General features: G+C 29.9%; 1 protein-coding gene across 1 annotated transcript in view; it reads left to right on the forward strand.

The window, feature by feature from the left end:
• LOC142319835 (uncharacterized) overlaps positions 1-23,362 on the forward strand; it is a 108,517-nt gene extending 85,155 nt beyond the window's left edge. Inside the window, exons 16-20 of the mRNA XM_075357508.1 lie at positions 818-1,052; positions 8,000-8,207; positions 11,363-11,445; positions 16,603-17,012; positions 23,120-23,362. Of these exons, the coding sequence (XP_075213623.1) occupies positions 818-1,052; positions 8,000-8,207; positions 11,363-11,445; positions 16,603-17,012; positions 23,120-23,219 (1,036 nt within the window). The 3' untranslated portion in view covers positions 23,220-23,362. The remainder of the gene's footprint in view (positions 1-817; positions 1,053-7,999; positions 8,208-11,362; positions 11,446-16,602; positions 17,013-23,119) is intronic.
• The last annotated feature ends 3,566 nt before the right edge of the window (positions 23,363-26,928 follow it).

Below are 26,928 nucleotides of genomic sequence, written 5' to 3' on the forward strand. Positions count from 1 at the left end.
TAAAAGATGATGTATTATTAAGTTCAAAAATACTCATGCTTATTTTTCAAACATGATTGAACATTCAGTGATGTGAAATATTACTTGTTTCTTTTCTTTTTCTTACGCGATAAATACTGCTTTTCTATTTTTGTTAATAGTTCAACATATTATCAAAAAGTATCTGAAATTGTTGCATTCTGAATACTTTGTTTGATAAAGCATTCAAGTCAAGGAAACTATCATTTAAATTTTGCAGTACTGAGGACATAGTATAACCACCATCAAATTTTTGTTTGCTCTCTAACAGTAGCAACAATTGTCTATTGTGTAACACACGTGACTTCACTTCAATTTAAAATGCTTATCAGAAAAGTATAGAAATATAAAATCTTGCCACTTCAAAAATTGTCACAGAGAATAATGTAATAAAAATATTAATCCTTTCATACTATTAAAAAAAATATTAAATAACAACGAAAAACATAAGTTTATGGATAGCATTTCATGAAGATTGTGTTAGCTCTATTGATAATATTTGTATTGGGCATCCATCTATCAAGACAATTATGAAAACATACTTTGTCTATGTATGTTGAAGACTCTATTAAACAGCTACAGAAGTTATGATATCAACAGGATCCCTGTGCATCGCATAGGCAACTTCTTGGAAAATAAAGGTATTTTTAAGAACTTTTTGAAGCTGCTTTGCATACATTCAATATGCATGAAGTTTAATGTTTATTTATCATTACATTTTTTAAATTATTTCTTTGATATTACTATTTTGTTTGCTCTCTTTAATTAAATATACCACTACTTAATATATTCATTTCAGAGCATTGGGTGCATTCAAAAATGAAGGAATAGAATTCTGGGGTATAACAACAGGAAATGAACCAATAACTCTTTATCAAATTCATGCATTTATTCCCAATCTTGTTATGTTCCCTGAAGAACAAAGAGAATGGATTATAAATAACTTGGGTCCTCAATTGAAAGAACATAATTATACAACAAAAATAATTATCATGGATGATGAACGTATTTATGCATTATGGTGGATGGAAAGGGTGAGTGCTCTTTTACAGATTTATTATTAGATTATTTGACTGATAAATGAAATTGTTTATATATTATACTGTTCACTTAAAATTAAGAAAAATATATTACACTAACATAACACCTCATGAAATATTGACTACAGTCTAAATTATCTACTGTTGAAATTAAGAAAGGCAAACAAAATTTGTTTAATGATAAAAATGATAATTCAGGACAGTTATGAATTTTGTCAAACATTTTTTCGTGCAAGTAACAACACAGATATTTTATGTTTAAGTTTTTGTTTGTTTTTTTTTTACTCTTTACAAGTATTTAAACCTCTTAAGATTAGCTATACAGAAAATATCTAATTAGAAAACAGAAAGTGAAATTAGAATTACTGGTAAAGCTTTTTATAAAAAAAAGTTTTTTTATACATTCTATTATTCTTTGCAATATTCAGATTTTTTGGTAAGTTTTGCTATTACACGAATACCTTACTTAAAGTAAACTAGTTATAAAATTCCTTTTCAGAATAAAGGATTCCTAAGAGATTAAGTTAACTTTGAATATGATGAGAACTGATTTCAATGCAGATAAGCAACAGGAATATTTAAAACACCAAATTTTTTTAATAAAATTTATATATCTTCTGGCATAAGATACTAGATTTCATTTACATAATTTCGATAGAAATTAGAAATTGAGCTTACACAGTATATTTCCGAATGTGCCAATTTTATGTTTTAGGGTTTTTTTTTATTATCCTTCTGTCTCATTTTGAAAATAAATTGTACTGCAAATAAGTATGTACTTTTGTCAACAAATACTTGGTTTCGAAGTTCAGGATCGATTATCCTAAATCATGAAATTTGATGTGACAGTTTGCATATTGATCTACTAATGTATCTAAAACAATAGCCTTCCCTCTTGTATTGCATTTAATAAATTGAATTACTGTAGGAATAATTTAAATGAGGTAGAAAAAACATGCAACCACACTGATTAAAGACTGTCTATTTGCTGGGAGTAAACAAAGCAACATTTCAGTATCCTACCACTAACCTACAAAGTTGCCAACTGGAAGACAGTTAAAATACTAAACTATGGTAGAGAGTGGCAATTAATTATATGACAACATAAAAGTGTGATTTGCTGGTACTTTTTTTAAAGGTTGATATATAAATTACAAACAGAATACATAATAAAAATTATAATTCGGTCCATGTAACAAACATACACTGTCCACCAGTGTTGTCTTTCCAGAAGATAACTATACTCTAAACATTGCTTTGTTGTCTTTGATTGTTATTGTAGATTTTTTCATAGTTTTATAATTACCATTACCCTTTGTTATTATTATTTCATTTTTAAAGATATTATGATAGATCTAATTTTTCTTTTGTTTAAGTTTTTTTAAGTTTTAGGGGCATCTACCACTTTGGCCATTAGCCCGTCCACATCAAAAGAAAAAAAAAAATATATATATATATATATATATATATCTTTCCTTCCTTGATAAATCACTAGCAACATAGTCAGTAGACTTGTTTTGTCAAAAAAGATCATAAAAACAGGTTTGTCAAAAAGTTATTAAAACTCGAAAAGAAACACAAAAAGGCAATGGTGTAAAGGGCCATTGCTACTTAAAAACACTGATATTTCTGAAGAAATATTGTCGATTGTATCAAAACAATTTCTAAGTCATACAGTTATTAAAAATTCATCCTTTCATTAAATTCGTCATAATTTTGTAAAACTCTTTACATTCTTATTTCCTACTGCGTAGATTTGCTGTTAGGCCATCCTTTCTTTCTTCTTTTTTCCATTTTCCTGAAGGCCTCAATCCAAATTTCAAAATATCTGAAACCTCGGAAATGGAATCTTCTGATGTGTTGCAATCTTATTTTTCTTTCTTTGTTCCACTGTTTGAAGACTCATTGCTTGGTTGCATAGAATATTTTCTTTGGAAGCTTACCTTTTTTTGTTGTCGGTTTAGGACTACTTTTCCTGGATGGTCAACTCTTCAATTTGTCATTGATTATACGTTCCGCCATCTCAGCCAATGCTGGTACCAATTCTGAGAGCACTTCTTTAATTTAAAGGAAGCTGCAGGAGTGGAAGCAACTTGTGTGTGTGAAGCAATCTTTGGTCAAGCATAATTTTCCTTGTATTAAATAGCTGACTTTCTACATTGTCTTGATATCTTGTACAATTACTTCTTGTTTGTAAATAGGATAATTCCTAGATCTTGTAGAGTAGCGACCATGACAGTTGACAGACAGTAGGATCCCTGAATGGGTCATTAGGATGTAATGGTTTACCACATACATAGATTTTCTTTCTCGTACTGCGTGCAGCAGTGTGTCAGAATCTCTTGACATCCAAAGCAATGCAAATAAGTCAGGATAAACAGCCAACCTGTGAAATCCAGCTTTTATCTTCTCTGGACACTTTGGTTTACTGAAAGATAACACATTCAATGCAGAAGGTAGAACTTTTCCATTGTGTTGCGTGTTTAAGCAACAACACACAAGTAATTCTTGTTCCCAAAGTACATCTACAATTTCCTATTCTATGAATTTTAACTAATACCTGCTCATGACTACACACTTTAAAATATTCAGGATACTATGAGGAGCAACCTGAATGTCCAAGACTCCTATCTTCTTGACATTAGCCATAACAATTGAACATCATTGATAGTTTCTATAAACAGTCCCACAGCAGTTTTTCTTGTCTCTTTAACTGGTCCTCCAGCAGCTTCCATGATGTCAAGAGCTGTCACGAAAGAGCTAATCTTTGAAAAATCATCCTCTTTCTTTTTGATAACTAAATATTTTGGTATTGATCCATTATTCTTCGGTCAAAACTTAGTAGTTTCTTTCTTTTTTTTGAGATCTCTGCACTCTTACTTTTTGCTGAATTCTACACTCATCCTCCTCTTCACTTGCAAACACAGAGGCTCTCTACAATTAGGGTTTTACATGGACCTTCTGCCACGGAAGTTGTAGAAGTAGAAGATTGCATAAAAGCTATGTTCTATCAGTCAACATGTCACAAGGTGCGGGCAGAGAGACAGTTGGGCATGCCCCAGATCATTGATCCTGCCTGGGTGGGTTCCCCCAGTCAGCCGCTTTTGACATGGCCATGGAGTCAGGAATCTTAACCCAGGCTGTGGAGCAGGTACTCCTGATCCACGATATCGACATCCAAGGGCTCGCATGTAGCAGTAAGGGCTTCCCTTACCCATGGGACCATGGAACAATCCCTGCCAAGGGCCAAAGTGACTGACTCACACTAGGCGCAAGACTTCAGGAGAGCAAACTCGCAGCAGCCCACCTTCAACCCAGCTCCACAATCGTGACGAGGCATGGGCACTCCGTCCAGCATCAGCAAAAACAGATCACGTTCATGCCTCCCGCTCTCACTACAAGCAACGAAACCAAGAAGCACAACAACAACCAGCTTGAATAGCTCAGGACCCAATCCCATACTCTAGAGGGATCTCCTGAGCAAAACCATTGCCCTGACATAAGTGAAGGTACCAAAGTACACGCCTCAGACATGTGCGCAGATATTACCGCACAAACATGGAGTTGGATTTAATCTGGGGCATCATTATCATTACCATTATTATTCGGTTTTCTTTTACTGTTCTATGCACTTATTTTGCAGTACAGTAGGTCACTCAGCTTCCCTGTTAGTTAGGTTTTTTCAAGGAGATTGGGATGACTTTAAGGAGAGATGTGGAGGCCATCTAAAAAAAATTATTATTATTACATGGTTTTTCATCTCCAGTATTTAAAGCTTTAACTGATTGCCATGGCAAGGCTTAAAACAATTTTACTGCAACCATATTGGTGTGATATTTTGAAGACATGGGACAATAAGTTATCATGTGAAAAAATAGATGTTATACTATACTTAAACTCTGTGTTTGTGTTTGCGATTCCATGTCATCAACTGGCAAACTGTGAGGATCGGATGTTATCTACCTCCTTAAAATCTACATGTATCCAAGAGGAAGCCTTCTGCATTGGCAGGAAAACAAACATGCGGGATTATCAAGGAACTTTAATTCTGTATATGTAATGGAATCTCACCCATCACACCCAGCAGAACAAGAATAAAGTCGACCTGTTTCTGATCCAATTTTTCCTTTACTAAAACTACTGATTTGGTAGTAACGGCAGAGATTTTCTGCAGTTTGCTGAGAAATAGCAACATCTATAAACCAGCTGATTTTTTCCCGTTAGTCTGTCATTACACTATCAGGATGGTTATGTTCCACTTGTGGAAGTGGAATTTCCACAAGTAAGAATCATATTCTTAATAGTAAGAATCATATGATCATAAAAAACATAGTGTCTACATTTTCAAACATAGAATAGTATTACAGATGTGCAGAACAGAATCAAGTATTTTGAGGTCCCATACTTCTGAAGTGAGAACACTGTATTATGTATTTTGGGTACATTGTCGTGATGATTTGTATACTTTCTTGTGGTAAGAACCTGACAGCCACTAATTATGTGCTCAATGGATTCTTTGGTCTTTCTACAGAAACAATACAGGTCTGAGTACACCACAGGAACCTTCACTACAGGCTTCCTGTAACCAAATGTGTTGATGAAAAATACAAGGGCCTCAGTGTCACCAAACAGCCCTGCATCCTCTAGCCATTGAAATAAAGTATCATAGTCCACCTCATTATCATGAGATTTGCATTGAATTTACCAAAGATATCTCTTCTCCATCTGTCTCACATTTCATCAACTTTGGGGACCTTAGCCAAGTGTTGGAAAACATCCTTGTTAGGTGTAGTGGAGTTAAACTAATGTCATTTCCTATTACAATACCATGGAATAATCTAAGGACAATCTGTTCTTTGAAGTAATCCATGAGGTTATGTAGCTGTTTTTCCTGTACCTCAAGAAAATTGAAAGTAAATGGAACTGCTCTACCAACCTCCACAGAAGGTATGTACAGAACTCTATAAATATTGTGCACCTGATATGACATATCCCTTTAAGATCCATTTTTATCCACATCACAGTGCCAAAATTATGCATAATTATACAACTGTGCTTGTCATTTATTTTATTAGGACTGCACAACTGGGAACTCATAAGGATCTTAATTTGACTTTTGAATCCAGATGCAAATCCCTCTCTTGTGTTACCATGGTTTAATCTCGCATCCTGCAAAATACCAAGACATTTGTACATTTCACTGCATTCCATAGTTGCCATGAAACTAGAAGCATTCATCACAAGCATTTCATATCCCTCAACTTGCAGCCACTGACCCTCTTCAAAGAATTGACTCAACATTTGTCAAGACCAAAACGTATAGTTATGTTTACTCTGAACTATTCAAACAGATTAATAGAATACTTTAAACCTCGTGCAGTGCTATAATAAAGCTTAATATTATCTGTATACATGAGATGGCTGAAACTATACTGGCCTTACCGGAAACCCTTAACAAATCGTAACAGTGTGAATAAAAGGTTCAATATCAAAGAGAACTCAAAGCATCACTTTTAAAAATTCTTTGATTGATGTTACAGCATGAATATGACTGGAGTTTTATACAGAGTACATAGTTGAAAATAGATTTGCCATTTTCCTATAATCCTTTCCAAAAACTTAATGATGATAATAATCAGATGGACCTTATATAGCACTGTTCCTCTAAAAGCCAGGTGTGTAGCACTGAATCTAAAGCCTTGCATGATGTATACAGAGACTTTTCTTTGTCATACCAGAAATGATGCCATGAAAAACTATTCCTTACATCCCTTACCAATCTGGTAACAGCTTTTTGCTCCTTTCTTATCACCTGGTATCTTTCCAGATCTTTCCTGACCTTGGCTTACAGGATAGATGTTATTATCTTATAAATGGCAGGTCAATAGGCAAACAGGTAATAAACTTGTATTTATTTAGATGTTGTAGGAACAGTCTTTGGGATTCATTAGGTCATCCCTTTCATGAAAATTTCTGGCGTTAGATTTGTATCCAAAAGTATCTGTCCGTAAGACTCTGCAATTCTTGGGTGCACAGATGGTACCTGAACTTCTAAACATTGCAATACTTGGTGCCCTTCTATTATCACACTTACTGACAATATGACATAATCAATAGTTGTGATCACACTTATCAGAAATCGGTTAGTTCTCCTCTTTTCGTTAAGATCCATTTCATCCTAATGTGGTGTAAAGAAGAATCCAACCATATCATTTCCCAATAATTCAGTTGGCTTTTTAGCTAGGAGCCAGATTCTCCTGGGGCCTCTGGTGGGACAGAATTTACAACCTCTTGCAAAGTTTAGCATGATTAGAAATGAACAAATAGTTCTATTCTCACTTAAGATTACTAAGCTTGAAGCTATATAATCTTACAGATAGTACAATAAAATGTTCCTTTTTAAAGGTTTCAGAATCAGTTCTATTCCCTGTACTCCTGTTTGATTGAATTATAATTATTATTAAGCAAGAAATAATTAATAATAACACTACTAAATAATTACTTATACTACAAGTAATATTAATTAATTATTAATACTTATATTGATAATTAATAATTGATTTTTTTTTGTTTGTTGGTGTTGTTATCATAATTGATGTTTACCATTACCATACTTTAGTTGCTATTTTTAGAATTTTGTTTTTGCCATTTTGTAAGTAAATGGTAGACTCTTTTCTTCACCCATAATTCCCATATATCCTACCATGATTCCATGTTATAGAGTTGGACTGGACTCCTTAACAGCTCTACTTTTGCATTTTGTATACTTAATTGCATTTACATTTACAAACCTAGAAATGATAAATATTCAAGGTTTTTGCCAAAAAAATGAAATTGATGTGATAAAAATAGATTTACAGGTTCTTTGAAGCTAAAAATTATTTTTATTATTTCTATTATTACATAGATGATTTTTTTTCAGTGATTGTGAATTTTTTTAGGTTATGCGAGATCCATTGGCCAAACAGTATGTGCAAGGTATCGGGATACACTGGTATTTTGATAGTATGTGTTCACCAACAATAATGGATGAATTAAATAAAAAGTTTCCTGATAAAGAGATTTTATATACAGAATCTAGCATCAATCCTGCTGTTAAATCTAAATTAAAACTTACAAATGATTTATTAGGCATATCTCAAACAAAAGGTATGAAAATGAATTTTTTTTCTATTCTTACCTTTAATTTATTAAAATAATACATAAATGAATGACTATGATTTTTAATGAACCAATTTGTAGAGATTGATTCAAACATCAGATCTAACACTTATCAATTTCTATGATGTATAAAGATAAATTTATTATTACAACAGTGAATCATTTATTTTACAATAGTCTATTTATGAAAATAAATAACAAAGATTCAACAGATAGAAGGAATATCGTATAATATTTTAATAAATTCTGTGTAATGTTAATCTATATTTTTATAATAATTATTTTAACATAGAAAATAGTTGTTATAGTAAAACCTCTGCATACAAATACTTAAGTTTCATTGAAATTTTAATAATATCTTAGTCTAATAATATCTTAATAATACTAATAGTTTTGAAGAAACCTTATTAATCACAGTCTAGTTATTTATAACCTATTAATCTAAACCAAAATACAATTAATGGCTATCCAAATTGAATACAGATCATAAATACAGGATAAAATGCTTCATTTATTTTGTCCTGTATTTAATGTGTTTCTTTTACAGGAAAAAAATCAAAAATACACCCATTGATAGAAAATACTTAACATTAACATCAGCCACCAGATTTACAACATTTTTATGAAAAAAGATTCACCCACAGATCAAAGGAACACACATACATACAAATACATTAACCAAGCCATGAGAATTTTATACAGAATATATTAATTGAAATCTCAGCACTCTTGATAAGGATTAAATTTATGAACACAGTAAAATTGACAAAAAAATATTAAACAAACACTACACAATTTTAATATTTATTTATTAACCTAAGGAAGTTTCTTAATCTTTTTAACATGGCCGTAATTAACAACAGTGCTATTAGAAACTGCTATGAAGAAAGCACTGATAATTAACTCCAAAAGACCCTTAAAAATACTAAGATTATAATGAACAAATTATTCCACAAGCAGCAATGAGTGAAAACATAAAATGTTTGATTTTGATTAGGTAATAAAATATTTTTAATATTGTAACCCAGTACTTCTAAGGATGATTCGTATGTCTTGAATTGTATCACACAGATTAGATGTTACTTATTACTTATCCTCTCTAGTACCTAGTGTTTAATTCTAAATAAAGAAATATTTTATATATATATATATATATATATATATATATAATGCACTCATATGTCATATTTGTCGTTGCATATATAATAAATAACAGTCTGATATAAACTAATCACCTAAAGTTACTGTAGTCTCATTATTATGATAATGTAAAGCTAGTATTAAAAAAATTGTGAAAAGTTTTTGTACAGTTCACAATTAATTCATTATTTCAAGGAAAAACCATAAAATTTTTTACAGCATTTTTACAATTGATTTACTTACAAATCAGCATTAATATTGTATGTAATTAACTTTAAAAACTATATAATTTATTTACATATTTGTTATACCAATCCAATTTTTTATTCTTATAAGTGTTGTTATCTTTGGTATAACTGAATAAAGTAGAGTAACAGAGATAAAAAAATAAAATTTAAAATCACATGAATAAGAATATATTATTTTTATATTTAACACCAAAATTTGTTAATCACTTGGGTGGAAAATTCTACCTGGGATACAATATTTCTGTCATTTCATTTCAATTTCACTTTCAATCTCCTGGTATGCTAGTTAATTGATGCCAACTTAAGTTCTTAAATTCAACTTCGTTGGATATACAGTCTTCAACTGCTGACCACTGGCAGCAATCATGGGTAGAATGTTATCAGACTCTGGGACATCCAGATCCTGATAACATTATATAGGCTTTGTGCTCAGGTCCAGGAGGAGCTGGGTTGTGGTAGAGCGCATGATCACAGACATCATCAACGGTAAACTGGCGGATGTGTAGTGGGTGACAGCGACTCTCCAGGAGTGGGTAGCAGGGGCCTCACAACCAGGCCCAGTTCCTATGGGAAGAACGTGGAGGTTTTTTACTCAGAGAGGCCGACACTATCGTCTATTGTGGGCGGATGGTGGCTGACAGAGCTTTTTCCTCCTCCTACAAGAAACAAGAAAAAAAACTAAGGTTCTTAGTTTTAAAAAACATTTCATTGCTGCATATAATATATAGCTTTTGATAAGCAATTTTTGTTCTACACCTACTTTTATAATAATCTTTTCCTTGATTATTTCATACTTCTTTTGGCTCCTTTTTTCTGTACTAATAACATCAGCAGCAGTTGTTCCAGCAAAATGGTTTCTTTCTTGGAGAGCACCAAGAATCACTTTCTAGTGAATTTACTATTGCTTTACATTAAATAAATAAATCTTTATTCTGATCAGTATAATCAGATTTATCAATATAAGATAAATTATAAATATAAAACAGATTATACCATAAAATATGTCTTTAAAGTCCATAATAATTATTTATACATACATTAAATTGTAAAGGTAAATTAACTATAAAAAATTATATTAAATACAAGAATAAATTCTGTTACATTAGATATAAAAAATTACTACAAAATAGTTCACAATTCAGAAGCCACTATTGAAAAGTATTTTAAGCACATATTTATGTACACATTGAGTATAAATGTAAACATTTATTCAAATTGGTTGTTAAGAATGTTAACATTGACATCAATGATCCAGACCTGTAATTAGATTAACAGGAATATAACATGAAGTTCTGTTCTTATTACTAATATATAATTTAAAAAAAAAAAAACAATAATTAATAGTTTAAGTAAATAAACAAGTTTATGCAAAATGAGATTCTACATAAACTTTTTGTACATTAATCAATTATAAACATAACCCAAAATCATGATTTTCTCATTGTTTAATTTCTATATTTATTATGCAGAATAATTAAAAAACACTCAAATATTTGTACGTACATGAAAACATAGAATATATACATTTATGTACATATATTTGTACGTGCATTAATAGTATTTATACTGTTTGTATAATAGTGTAATATAATGTGTACATATATTATATGTACATTAATAAGTGCTTAATGTAAATATAATGCACCCTCCACAAGCAAAAGTTAAAGTAATATTTGTGTGCAAATTTTGTTAAAGTTACAAATATTGTAAAAATTTAGCTTAACCTACTTCTAATTTTATTTTTTATGGTTTTAGGTGAACAAGTTGGTTTTGATCCTTCACCACCTCAGTTAGGATCATGGCATCGAGCTACTCTTTACCTTGCAAATATTATTGAGGTTTGGAAAATGTTATTTCTATCTACTCTTAACAGTTTTTTCTCAATATAATTTCTTAGTACTTCTCTGCATTTAGTGTAAGCTTTTAACTACTTCTGGAAGAAACTTTTTGGTTTGGTGATCAGTTTTGCAGGTCTTCATAAGAGCAAAAATGTTTTCCTCAACAGTTCTTTCAGTAGCCCAAAAAGTGAAATTCACTAGAAGCCAGATTAGGATTGTATGTTGCGTGTCAATTCAGATCTCAAAACTGAGATCTTGAAAGAAAATGATATTTTTTTTAGGCTCTAAGAGGTGCAGCATTGTGCTGAATCAAAATCATATTTTTTCAGTTTACTACACCTTTTGGATCCGATTTTTTCCTTCAGTGATCACAGTAGATCACAGCATTTTTAACTACCCACTATTTCACATTTACACGTGAAGTTAATGAAAACTCAACCTTTCATATCCTACAATTTTATTAACTTTCTTGCAGACCTATCAGTTATGAATTTTTTCCTGTAGATGAAGGATATTTCGTAACTAAACTGTGTCTCTTATTCTCGGGACCTGAATATTGGACACATGTCTCATTGTGATTATTATCCACTTCAGAAATGATTTTAAATTAATTATCTTCATCGTAATAATTTAAAAAGCTGGGAAATTTTCAAACAGTTCTCTTTATGGATGTTTGTTAATTGATGTGACTCTATGAACAGTTTTTCAAAATTGAAGATGTTTGAAAATACTAAGCTACAACTTAAATCCAATTTATTTGCACTTTCATTATCATTAATTCATCAATTATTGTGAACCATTTATTTAACCAGATGTAGTAATTTTTCTATGAAATGCCTACCTTTCTGTTGTATCATGAAGAAAAATTCCACCTTTTTTTTTTAAATTACCAATCTATTCATACAGCTTGGTTCCACTCAAACAACTTATTGCATATTGCTGCTACATTGTATGAATAACCTCTTATCCCCTTCTGAATTACTATTAAATTGTATCACTATGAACATTTCTCCCTTGGTGCAATCAGAAAAAGCCGCTCACATTTTATTGACTTAAAATATAACCACATACAGATAACAATGAAATAATATTCCCAATGTACAGAGGATATGAGGTTACAATTTGTAGCAGAATAATCAGTAATGTGAGATTATACATCTAACTTTACTTGTTGTCTTTCCCTCATATATGGGATTACAGACAAAATTATTGATCTTTTTTTGTTTAAAATAAAATGACAAAGCTATTTTTTTAACTATACTGTGATAATTGATAATTGCTTTTATTTTATTTACATTAATCACTATCAAAATAAATTAATAAACTGAATTAATGAATTGAATTTTGATTTAATAAATTTAATCAAAATTTTGCAACTTTTGATTTATCATGTTTCCCTATCATCATATTTATTCCATTATTATCCTTCTTTTTGTCACTTTCATTACCTTTGTTTTAATTGTAATTAACTATAATAAAGATATTCATTTATCCTTGATTGACTGTAAATCAGTGCCACAGCTAATACAGATAACAATACGTACAGATAACAATGAAATAATATTCCCAATGTACAGAGGATATGAGGTTACAATTTGTAGCAGAATAATCAGTAATGTGAGATTTTACATCTAACTTTACTTGTTGTCTTTCCCTCATATATGGGATTACAGACAAAATTATTGATCTTTTTTTGTTTAAAATAAAATGACAAAGCTATTTTTTTAACTATACTGTGATAATTGATAATTGCTTTTATTTTATTTACATTTATCACTATAAAATTAAATCAAAATAAATTAATAAACTGAATTAATGAATTGAATTTTGATTTAATAAATTTAATCAAAATTTTGCAACTTTTGATTTATCATGTTTCCCTATCATCATATTTATTCCATTATTATCCTTCTTTTTGTCACTTTCATTACCTTTGTTTTAATTGTAATTAACTATAATAAAGATATTCATTTATCCTTGATTGACTGTAAATCAGTGCCACAGCTAAAGAATTGAAATAGTAGTAGGCAAGACAGAACGAATAGTTCACCTTCCAGTGGCTATCTGGCCACAAATTTATCATTTGCTTGGATACTGCCTCATGCCATATAATTCTGAAAATGGGCAACTGTTTTGCTGGAGAAGCCAGAGTCTGTTCTCCGGTAATATTTTAGCTACCTTTCAAATACTTCTTCAGTTTGCTTTTCCTAAAATATTAATTTGTGACAGCTAGTATTTGAGCTCCTCAATGTAAAACAGACTCATAAATCTGCTGCTCATGTCTTGATTAAACATATCTTGATCTCGAGGACAATGGTAAGCGTGGATGGGAATATCTACACCAGAAGGGAGCTTGAAGCACTGCTAATCGGGTTTTTGTTTTATTTCATGGTTCCTCAGTAAGTAGATTGTCTCTTTTTACTTTTCATCTCTCATAACCTTAGTAAACTAAAGATCAGGATTCATGAAAAGATTTGAAATCGTTCCAATTGAAATATTCATGCAAGTTACAACAATTTAAAAAGTACATCCATAAATTCAAAAGTACATATTTTTAATAGTAGTGTTTTCATAGTATTAAAAATTATTTATCTAAAATGCATGACGAGTGGCTTAGTCTCCCCCCTTCATCAGCTTTGTAAGTATGAAAATAAAAATAAGTTTAAATTTCATTACATGTTTATTTAAATTATTACCCACATATCTCAACCTCGTAGCTTTTGGCTGGACATCCAGTGTATTATTACCTGTGTGAGCAGCTGTAGATATTCTGTTTCCTAGGTATTTATTTGGTTTGGGTTGGTTGAGGGTATACCTGTAGAATTTTCCATAAAGTTTGTTTTCTATCTGGTAGCTCAACTAAAAGCTCAATCTGTGGCTGAAGTGCTTATCATATAAAATTGGGCCTTCTAATTTTTATTAGTATATACAACATAAATGTATGCATGCAAAATGATTTAACCAGTGTTAACATTTCTTTGAATTTAAGCAGTATTTAACATACACTGAATAAACAAGTAGTAAAGCTGGTAGAATTTTTAAAAGATGTCTATTTCTTTAATACCTGTTTGGTTTACTACATCATCATATTTTAGATGTGTCAGACTGAATAGCCAACGAAAGTTTCAGACAAGCTGTCTCATAAATAACGTGTAAGAGTCAAATTATCTCAATCTTCTTATCACGGGCCTCAGACAGATCAAAATAAATACAGAAACCTTAACATATAAGTGTTTTATGAACCTGTCAATACAAAGACGCACATTAATTTTTTTAATCAAAAAATTTATATTCAAACAATATATAAATATATAGGTATTATTATTTATGAAGTCAGAAGTGAAAATATAACAAAATGATCTAAAGCTATTGCTTTTTATTGACGAACCAACAAACTTAAATAAGATTATGCTTTAACAAAAACTTTTCAGTTGTTTTTTTGCCACCTTTTGTGATTAGAATTTCCATTTTTCCACTCTGGCATCAGATTTTTTTATAGTTGTTTATATAGCATTACTCTGCCTTTATACAAAATGTAGTGTCATCAACATATTTATATTAATTAGTATACTTGTAAGATGTGTGCTGTGAGTTGCAAAATAATCATTGTAGAAAACTGGAATAATACAGCAGCCCATAAGAAGATTCTTTGTAATATATATATATAAGTTATATTACAGTAATATAACTGATGCATTGCATTCCATAAGCCACATGTGTAGCCTAACTCTAGTTTCTAGGAAAAGCTACCGTGATAAAGAATGTAATGCAGCTGTGCAACCTTTGTCTTCTTTATTCTAATTGTAAAAATAATAATTTAGTCTAAGTCTGGATCTGTACAATGCACATTGTTCTATTAAAGTCTTAGACTCATTCGATATTACATCGTCCTATTTTATAACACATTATCATGTATGCATAATGATGATAACAGTTAATTATTTACGATTACATGTATACTAATTGTAATTAAAAAAACTTTTTTTTTAAACATAACTCGTCGAGTTTTAAATTTAACTTATATTTATTTATTTTTTTTTAATAAAAAGTAATTTTATACTATAATAATGTTCAGTATGTTTATAATCTCTGAGGTGTATTCTTCTGATACTTTATTTTGCTTGAATTTGTTTATAAGACTGAAGAGTGTTTCTGTTATTGGAATGTAAATGTACAAGTTTATTTTTTGTTATGTTTAATAACTTGTTATAGGATATGTTAAATTTTTTATCTTTATGAAGTTGTGTTGTTTTTAATGAATGTTTATGTATTATTCTGATAATACTGACTATATGTATTATAAAGTTTGTATTCAGGATAATTTTGATGATTTATCACAAATTGCATAGGAATTTTGATGTTTGTGTATATTTGGAAAGCACTGGACAGAGTTTTGGGGTGGATTTGTTTCAAGAAATACTTTTCTGCGTTTTATGTTATGTATTTAGATTTATTAATGATATCTAAATATTGATCTTTTGTTGATTAGATCCTGGTTCAGTAATGTTTGTGTGATTTGACTCTGTCTGATTTGACTAAAGTGATACTGTTTACTTTTTTATTTTAACTGTTTAGATGTATAATTTTTACAGTTTTATCTATTTACATGTGTAGAATTTTTTCCCCACGACATATGTTGTCGTCTTGTATTTTTTATGGATGTTTCTATTGTGATTTTCATAAAGGTTGATTTATTTGTTTTTTAAATAAATCTGATTTACTTATATTAAAATCACTTAGTTTTCTGTAATGTTAACCAATATTTGGTTATAGACTACAAGCTAACTTCCCAATCAAAATTATAAATAAAAGATGAACTTTGTAGCTTTAAAAGAATGCCTAGCCCAACTGGGAATCAAACCCAAAAACCTTCCATAACATAAACATTACATAGAAGATATAGAGAAATTACCTTTAATTCACAAAAGTGAACTATTATATTTTGAAATATAATGAAGCATGAAAAAAAGTATGCAAAGAAATTACATAAATACTTTAATATAAATTTAATTTTTTTTTTAATTACCATAAATAAAAAAACTTAATTAAAATTACTAAAATAATTTATGATCATTGTCTTTTTACTGACATTGTAATTTTATTGAACTAATTCAATTTTGGAACTTGAGGAGTACTAAGTTTTATTCTTTGTTTCAGAATTTTAATCACTGGGTGACCACTTACATTGATTGGAACTTAGCATTAAATTTAAATGGTGGCCCCAATGCATGGAATTTCTCTTGCGATGCATCAGTAATTATTAATGAAACAGCAAATGAATTTTACAAACAGCCTTTGTTTTATGCAATGGGTCACTTTTCTAAATTCATGCCACCAGGATCAGTTGTAATAGATGTACACAAAGTGAATGAATTTTTGCATGATCATGGACAATCCCTTCCACAAATACCATCAGGATCAGCTTCTTCAGAATTTTCTTCTCCTTATCCTCCATTTACAGGTAGTACCGGTGGATGGCCTTTACCAACAGCAGCACCTGATAATAGTATCCAAAAACTTGGAGTTCTTAATCAAGATGGCAGTCGTACTATCATCTATTTCAACCCGTAAGTCATTCTATTTGTATTCAAAACTGGTTATGTAATCATCAATTTTAAAATAATTGTCATAATAATTTTTATCTTAACAAATGAACCACTGCATATAACTCTAATCAATAGGTTATTTACGGCGAAAATGGAATTATTATTCTTGTCATTTCTTTGCCCTCAGATCTTGATTCCCTACTGCTAACTCATGTTATGCAATATTTTCTATCAAAGTTTAGAGAGACAAAAACAACTTATAATTTGCATTAAGTTGCAGTATGACCCACAAGAGATTTATATATATATATATATATATATATATATATATATATATATATATATATGTGTGTTTGTGAGTTACAGAAATCAAATCACACAACATATATAGCATTATAGCAATACTAAAAAAAAATATATATATATATATATTTATACAGAGTGATTTTTTAGTCCTGTTACCCAATTTTAAATGTAATTTAAGAAAGGGAAATTTAGGTGGAATAAAAAATGTATTTGTTACTTACAAGAGAGATTTAATAAAAAGCTATTACTTACATAATTGTTAAAAAATATGCTCAAAATGCCCACCCCTTGCGGTTATACACACACGGACTCTTTTCAGCATATTAACAGAAACCTTTTTAAGAGTTGCATTGGAAATATTCGTGATTAAGTCTGTAATATTGACTTTAAGTTCATCAATAGTGTGAGGATTGTTTTTGAAGGCCTTGGACATAATATAGCCCCACAAAATGTAGTCAGGAAATGTGAGGTCTGGGGACCTTGGAGACCATAAACCCTTGCTTATTATTCGATCATCAAAGAATTCTTGCAGAAAATCCATGGTTTCTCCGAGACGTGTGGCATGCAGTGCCGTCTTGCTGAAACCAGCAATACTGTTCTTGAGGTTCTAGGAGGGACACAAATTGGCGCACAATATTCCTGTATAATTCACCATTTACTGTCTGTTCAAAGAATACGGGTCCGACTATACGATGACGAGATATCACATACCACACACCAATTTTTTCAGGATGCAAAGATTTGTCTTTTAAAGCATCAGGATTTTCAGCCACCCAAATTCGACGGTTTTGACTGTTCACATAACCATCAAGATGGATCCAAGCTTCATCACTAAAAAACACTGTGTTTAAAAATTTGATTCCGTTATCATTTACGAGAGACCTAAACCAACGGCAATATTGCAATCGCTTGTTTAAATCTGGAGGCTGAAGGACTAATCATATGCGATACGGATACAATTTAAATTTTTTAGCAGCTTTCTGAACACTCGAATATGACAAACCAACTTGCGTGGAAAGTTTTCGTAAACTTTTCCGTAGAGAACTGAGCAATCTTGTTTTTGCATTCTCTAAAACATCATCTGTCAAGCGAGTTGGTCAACCACTACGTTTTCTGTCGCAAACACTACCTGTCTCTCGAAATTGGTTTGCTAGCCTAGAAATTGACATTTTTTCTGGCGGAGGAATACCAACAAATTTAATTTGAAATGATTATTTCACACTCGCGTACGATTTCGTAGCAACAATATTGTTCAAGAATGAAAACTCGTTCTATGGTAAAAGACATTCTGTTTGTAACACGACCGGAAACAGCACAAAAGTTCACACACCTCAAGGAGAATCAACTCACACTGCCGTATCTATTCCGGTTGAGTAGTGCTATCAACTTCATGTCACAGAACAAAATTTCCCTTTCTTAGAAAAAAATTACCAGACATTAACAACTGGGTAACAGGACTAAAAATCACTGTATATATAAAAATAAAACCATAATTTCATAGAAATTTAAAGTTCTAAATTAAAATAAAATGTCAGTAGCCAAGTTCATATACAACAAAACATTTTTTCTAGATTACCAAAATTTACATTGATCAAATAGCAAAACAAGTGGCTCTGCAGCTTCAATTCTTGCTTTTAGCATTTGAAATGGCTAATAACGATTACAACTGAAGCCATTTAAAAGATTTTAAATAAGCTTCTCTTTCCAGTGAAAAAGGAATTATCCTGTTTTTTCTGGAAAGATCAAGAAAATGTGTGAAAAACCTTGATCAGAGCAGCAAGGTTTGAATTAACGAAGTCAATTAATGAATAAATGAATATTTAAGTATAAGTAAATGAAAAATCTTGCAATAACTACATTTGAAATAATAGTGAGCTATAAATTATTAAAAAATTGACAGCCACCAGTTTGAAATTTATAAATTTATTTACACAGCAATCTTGTATTTATTTGAGGAAATTGTTGTAATGTGTATCAATTATTATGATTCCTGAAGCTGATCTTGAGGTATAGATTTTTCTTTAAAAAACACAAAGTGATGGACAGATGAAAATAAAGGCAAAACAATTTTTTTTTTTGTAAAACATTGTTTATTCAGTTTGATATATAAAATCCAAAAATCAATAACAAAATTCACTTTTTGTTAATTCTGTATTTCTCTCTTTAGACATATATACAGCAAAGTATCATAAAGAAACAAAGGAATGTCGTCAGCATACATTCTAGTAAATGAAAATAAAAAAAAACAAAACATTCATACAAACATGTGACTAAAAATGCTTTGTTTCATGTTTTAAGCATCAAAAATATTTAGCCCTGATTTCTGCAACGAATGGTAAAATGAAGCTGAAATTCTTGGAACTCACGTTAAGAAATAAATTTGATGGTTTCATATTATTTTTTACCAAAAAGAATTGAATAAAACAAGTCTGAGAATTTTATCTCCAGTAATTTTTTTTAGAAATCTATTATAAAACAGAAAATTGGTGTTGGAAAACATATCTTTTTAAATTTTCCAAGCAGCCATGCAATATTTTTGTTAAATTGTAAGTAAACAAATAAAATTTTGCAACAAAATTTGTGGAGGATTCAATTCTGAGAAAACCTGTGTCAAAAATTATTATTTTAATTAGCATCAGCTGAACATGAAAAGAAGTAAAAGAAATTTGGCTTTTATTAAAAACAAAATATGGCAGAAAAATACACATTTCACTTTTTTAACCTTTTTCTTTATTTTCACCTGAAGAATGTGTTGTAAAATTCTTTCTCTTTTTTGTGAGATTGTGTATACTACATATTCTAAATGATATCTTTCATTCATTTCAGTAAAATATATTTTAATAATTTTTTACCAATTCATACACTGAATTCACTTATGTTATCATTTGCCAGTGGTGTAGTGGTTCTTATATTTCCTCTTCTGTTAACATTTATTATTATTGTTTGGGTTTAAATTAATCAAAATAAAACATTAAAAAAATCAACTCTGCTATGAGTTTATTTTTTTTAAGGAAAAAAAATCCATTTCCATGGACATCTGTCAAACTATGAAGAAAAAGATTCATTTTTATGGGTATTTTGCTTCCTAGTTTGCTTCATAGCATCTCATGACTGATTTCAGAAAATCAAGTTTACAAATCCAGTATTTATAAATTAAATTTTGATGTAATTTGGATTTATTTCAAAGAAATGTTTTACCAATATCTTTAATTTTTTTTTAAATTTGAAAAGTGACGAGAAAAACTGGAATTTTGTAAATTCTATTTAACTCTACTATTTTAACCCAAAACTTGAATATTTTAAAATTATTTTTCTCTCACTCTGGAATTATCAGAGAGGGAATAGTTTTTACTCTTTATTAGGGGTTAGGGGTAGTATATCTTGCATTCAAAAAATCTATAAATATTTCTAACTCTTTATTGTTTCAAACAAAGATTTTTTTTCTAATTGAGATGTTCTTACATGAAAATAATTTTAGTTAAAGGGAAATATTTCATTTTTGTTTTTATATTAATTTTTTATTCAAATAACCAAAAATATTATCTTTCAAGATGTTTTTAAAACTACATTGTCTTACACATTGGAGTACAGTCCCTTAGTACTTGATTGAAAGATCATATAATTTGAAGAAGAATAATCTGTAAATTTAAAATGGTCCAGTCAGTTCAACACTGGAGAAATTGTTAAATTTTAAGTTCTATTCAAATAATAAGAAAATTCAGCGATATTACTGTCATATTTTATTTTTTTCAGTTGACTAATAAATTACTTTATTTTGTTTGTATTCTATTTATATGAATGATAACACTGTGATTTCATTTCTTGAATTGATTTTTTTCATACATTACAGATCTGTAAATAAAATTTTTCTATCACCCGTAGTTTTAAATAAATTACACTACAAAAAAAATTAAGGGAAATATAGTTAAAATCTGTAAAATTTATAATTCTGCATGGCCATATCTGTTTTAGAATGATTTCACTGATTCTTTTCTTTTATAGATAGTCTCAGGTACATCTCGAATTAATGTCCAACAGTAATCGGCTAGCATGTTAGTATTCCATTTCCCTTTATAGCGGCTTTCCGTCACCGAAATGTCTTGGTGGAAACAGTCACCATGTTCATCACTTATGTCTCCAAGATTGTCCAGGAAAAAATCCAGATGCGAGTGAAAGAAATGTATTTTCAAAAATATATTACATCCCATAGCTCTGTATGAAGTAATAAGTTGATTAACAATATCATGGTAATTGTTTGATTTTTGTTTTCTGAGAAAAGTTTTGCAAACGTCTTTAAATGAAGCCCAAGCTGCACTTTCTACATTATTTAACATTGAGTTAATACATCATCTTTGACCAACTCTCTTATTTGAGGACCAACATATCCCTTCTTTAATTTTTCCTTCACTTGCATTCGGAAATTTCTGCCTGATGTACAAAAATCCAGGACTATCCTTCATTGCTTTTACAAAATTTTTATTAGTCCTAGCTTGAAATGAAGAGGGGGTAAAAATATTTTTTTTGTTTCAACTAAGGGCTCATGAATATTAGTATTCCCATTTGGAGTTGTCTTGTTTCATCCACTCTTTGGTAACATAATGTTTATCTCTAGCTCGACTGTCCCATTCACAAAGAAAACAAATGTACTCAATGGAGCTTAACTGCATGTCTAACAAAATAGCTATAACTTTCAAATCACCACATATTTCCAGCTATATTTTTTATAATTTATTTTTCCAAGAACATCTTTCATCACATCATTTGTCACTTTCAAATTAATACCATAAGCGATTGGTATTGAAGGATATTTGTTACAATTGTGTAGTAGAATAGAACCGCTTTTAAAATATACTTGATTGAATCTATGAAAAATTGCCAGTCCTGAGGTTTATGAACTTGTTCTAAGTGCAACATAAGCTCATAAATATTTGTGCAATAAACCAAATTATTTTCATCAATAAAGTACTGAGAAAGTTCTTTTTGTCGGCTTTGAAAGCTCAAAATGTTTGCCTTTTTTTAAAGTAAATTTCAACCTTGCAGTCTTGATCCTAACAGTTCAGCTTGATTTTTTGATAAATTTAAATCCCTAACCAAGTCATTTAATTCACCTTGTGATATAAGATGGGCTTTTTAAAAGATAACTCAAAATCAAAATCATTGTTCTCTTCTTCAGTACTGCCAATTCTTCATCGCTACTTTCGAAACATACATTCACAGGTAGCTCAGGAACTGGAATAATTTCACTGTGAGGTAAAGGCCTGGTTGCAGATTGCAATGAAGGATATTTTATAGTATGTTTAGATTTTGTTAGAAATTCCAGACACACTTGTTACACAAAAACAACAATCGGTTACATGATCCTTTGGTTCACGTCAAACCATAGGTATATGTGTCATAACATGTGACTATGATATGATTTAATTCTTTGTCTAGTATTGTTTATTTATAGCTTACAAATTATGTTAACAAATTTAAACAGTAAAAAATAAGCTAACAAAATACAATATAGGAGCTTAAAATTCTAACTATACGTTGAAAAATGAAAAAAATCCTTTAATTAAAATTTAAAAATTTTAAAAATGGTGGGTGATAGAAATATTCTGAGTTCATATTCATTTTCAGCATCAAAAAACAGATTAAAATCATGTATTGCATGATATGAAATAAAAATTGTGTGTATCAGTATAATTTAAATAATTATTAGTCTGTATCTAGGATTTTGATATGCTCTAACACTTTTTATTGATTTTTAATAAATAGAATTAGTTTTTATTTTGTTGTTCAAGTTCTTTATATTTTAATGAATTTGATTTTTTTTTCAGAAATTCTTCACCTGTAGAAATAGTCACCCATGATCCAGATAGGGGTTATGCTTTCTTTGTCTTAGAACCTCAATCTGTTAGTACTCTAATCTATTGGTGATAATTGATGGCTACATTGGTTTTACTAATATTTAGAATATTGTAAAATAATTGTATAATATATTAATTACAAAAAAAAATATTATTAAACTTATAAAAACTGTTATTCAATAATAAACTATTATTTTTGATTTTATTATGAAATGCATTTAAAACTTCATTTATTTAGCATTTGTACAAGTATATTACAAACAGTTTGCTGTTTTTACTTGTTATTACTGCTTGTTTCTTTTTAAGTAACTCAAAAAAAAAAAATTTATGTCTATCCATCTCATATTGGGTTATACATTTCACAACTCTAATCATTTGCCTTGCTATCTTTTAAGTTACCCGTTCTCCTCTTTTGTCCTTCCTGTCTTCTCAGCTAAATATAAGTTCTTATGCTCATGATAATTTCTGAGGAATAATTCTAAATTTTCCTCTACTAAGCTCTTAAAATAGTAATGCAATATTAATAAATACATTATTAACTTTGTACTAATTAAATTAATTACATTATTAACTTTATCATAATTAAATTAATTATATGTTGACATGTTTCAGGTACAATTCCATTTTCCAAACTGAGTTTACTGGCTATGAATTGTGGTCAGTACAATGAGTTTTGAAAATGTAAAAACTTTCATAATCTATTCTACGTGTGAAAATAATTGAAAAAGTTCATAAAAATATGTCCTAAATTGCTTTGTATGAGAGTTAACGGTTAGTGAAAGATTTTGCTCGGATTTCAGCTACCCCAGTGAAATGAGGTCTTTTTCTGTTTAGCCTCTGGAACTACTGTAAGGTATTAAGTTCTGAGGATGAATGAGTATGATATATATGAATGTAAATGAAGTTTAGTCTTCTACTGCCTCAGGTCGACCATTCCGGAATTGTGTGGTTAATTGAAACCCAACCACCAAAGAACATTGGTATCCACGATCTAGTATTCAAATCTGCGTAAAAGTTACTAGGATTTGAACCTTAGAATTCTCAACTTCAAAATCAGTTGATTTGCGATGACGAGTTAACCACTAGGCCTGGTGTGCTTAGTGAAATGAGGTGTTACTGAAATTTTTAGGACATTACGTAAGGGGCACAATTAGTTATTTCTTATGGTTTTTGATCTGGAAAATTGAATAAAATAGGTCCTAGAACCATATCTGCAGTAGATGTGGGGAAATCTGTGGTGAAAACCAATAAATTAGTTTGACGTACCAATTTTTTATGATTGACATACAGTAAATGTTAAACATATTAATAAATACATTATTGACTGTTTACTAGAATAAGTATCTAATAGTTTTTCTATTGATTACAATTATCTACCTTTCTTAGTTTCGTCATAATTAAATCATATGTTGACGCATTTTGGAAACACTCACTCCATTCTCAAAACTCATACTGACCACTACTCACTGCCAGTTGTGAGTTTCGAAAATGTATATTCAAAACGAGTCAACATATGATTTAATTATGGCGAAGCTAAGAAAGGTAGATAATTGTACTCGATATAAAAATTATGATGGTCTTAACAGAATATATATATGTACGGTAGAATCAAACATCACATTTTTCAAAAATGTAATTTTTCAGAAATCATCAAAAATAATAATTTAGGTTCTTCCTAAAGAAAATTAAAAATAAAATAAAAATTTAATAAATTTATGTCCTAACATGCTTCATTTGCTAGTTACGGTTAGTGAAAGATTTGCCTCAGATTTCAGCTACCCCGGTGAAATGAGGTCGTACTAAAACTTTTAGGACGTTAACTAAGGGGTACAGTTATTTCTTATGATTTTTGAACTGAAAAATCAAATAAAATAAGCCCCAGAACTATATCTGCAGTAGTTTTTGAGAAATCTTGGGTGAAAACCAATCAATTTGGGGTAAAAAATGGTGTTTTTACGTTTGACATCCAATAGTTTTTTAAATGTGTAATAAACACATAAAACTTTTAGATAATTTAATTCGGAATAAAACAGTGTAAAATAAATTGAATAAAATAAAGAAAAGTTAGAAAGTCAGATTTTATTTAGAAACAGTACATTACTACATTTTTCAAAAAAGTACTAATTTAATGTAAACAAAAACCAAATCTGTTCTTGGTGATGTGAAAAATTTGTAAAAACAAAATCTACTGTTAAAAATTGTTGTTACAAAATATAAAAAACTGTAAGTTAAATAAAAATTATTATTTCTAAGTTGGCAATGAAATAGCAACAGCGGATCATCAAATAGCCGGAAACTTTACACGTTAACAATAATAAAATCATTTTATGAGAAAAATAATTATTTATTATAAATATTTTACTTGCATTTATAAGTACACATGGAAAGAAAATAAATTAATGGGATGATAGTGTTTGTTTTTAATTTAAAAGTTTCTCCGCACGTGGGTCTATGTTAGAAACACACAAAAACTAAATTTTCCATATTAATTTCGTTGAGCTACCCAGAATGTATCTAAATATTCAGTTGTGAATTGTAATGTTTTATCAGCACACATTCCGGTGAGCTGGTTGTGAGTCTCAACCAGTAACTTAGCAGCTGTAACAACGTTCTCACTAAATGGTTTTGGTACCTATCGAGAATTCATTTTTATCTTACGGGAAATACTCCGCCAATTAAATTTTTAGCTGACGCAAATGCATCATTCATGCTGTCCAAACTGATGAATAATAGTGTTGTCTTCATCCAAATTTTTCTGAATATAATTAGAAGTGACTGGAAACATAGAATTTTTGCTTTGAAGGTGAGTAATCCAGGTATCAAGCTTCCTAATGAAAGCGTGAACTTTGTCTGACATTAATAAATGCTTTTATCGCATCCTTGTAAATTCACATTCAAGCCGTTTAAATACAAAAATATATCAGCTAAGTAAGCCAACAACATATACTCATTATTCTGTAAAACCATTGAGAATGGCATTTATTTATCCTGGAAAAATATTAATTCATTTCACAACTCTAATAATTGCTCTTGATACAAGGGCGGAATAAAACCTTGGTGGATTTTTTTTCAGAAATCCACCATTCTTTTCTGTTATTGCCTTCGCACCATCATGTCCAATCTGTTATAAGTTTTAATAACTTCATAAAAAAAAAATCAAAAAGACATTGTACTGATTTGCAAATCAACATATTTTCTTTGATTGATCTGTCCCTATTCCATTTATACTTCATGAAACATAAAAACTGAGAAATATTTGCTACATGTGTTGATTCATCAAATTGCACGCTAAAAAATTCACTGGAACTCATTTGCTGAATTATCTGATCTTGAACATCGGCAGCCTTGATATTGTGTCGTTAGAAGGCGGAACTTTTTTTCAATTATTTTGCTTTTTCCACACCTATTAAAACACTGACCACATCAACTGCAGCAGTCAATATGAGGTTTTTTGCGATTGTATGGGGTCTGGATATATTGGCTACTCTTAATGCTATGAGATATGGTTCAAGTGTATTTTTTATAAGTATGGCTTGATTTCTCAAAGTATGTAATTTTCTTTTGAAAAAATACAAGGGTTTCCTTTCATGATCTGGATGTTTAGTTTCAAAGTGTCAAATTAATTTTGATGGCTTCATCCGAGAGGACTTAAAAGCAAATAATGTACTGTAGCTTTCCATCCAATTAAGTAAAACCATAATTTAAATAACTGTCATTATATAATTTTGTCTTTTTCCAATCGATAGATGGCTCACTTTGTTTTTTCACGTATTTATCCA

This window comes from Lycorma delicatula, chromosome 2 (assembly GCF_047948215.1).
Source record: "Lycorma delicatula isolate Av1 chromosome 2, ASM4794821v1, whole genome shotgun sequence".
In the NCBI taxonomy this organism is placed as follows: Eukaryota; Metazoa; Arthropoda; class Insecta; order Hemiptera; family Fulgoridae; genus Lycorma; species Lycorma delicatula.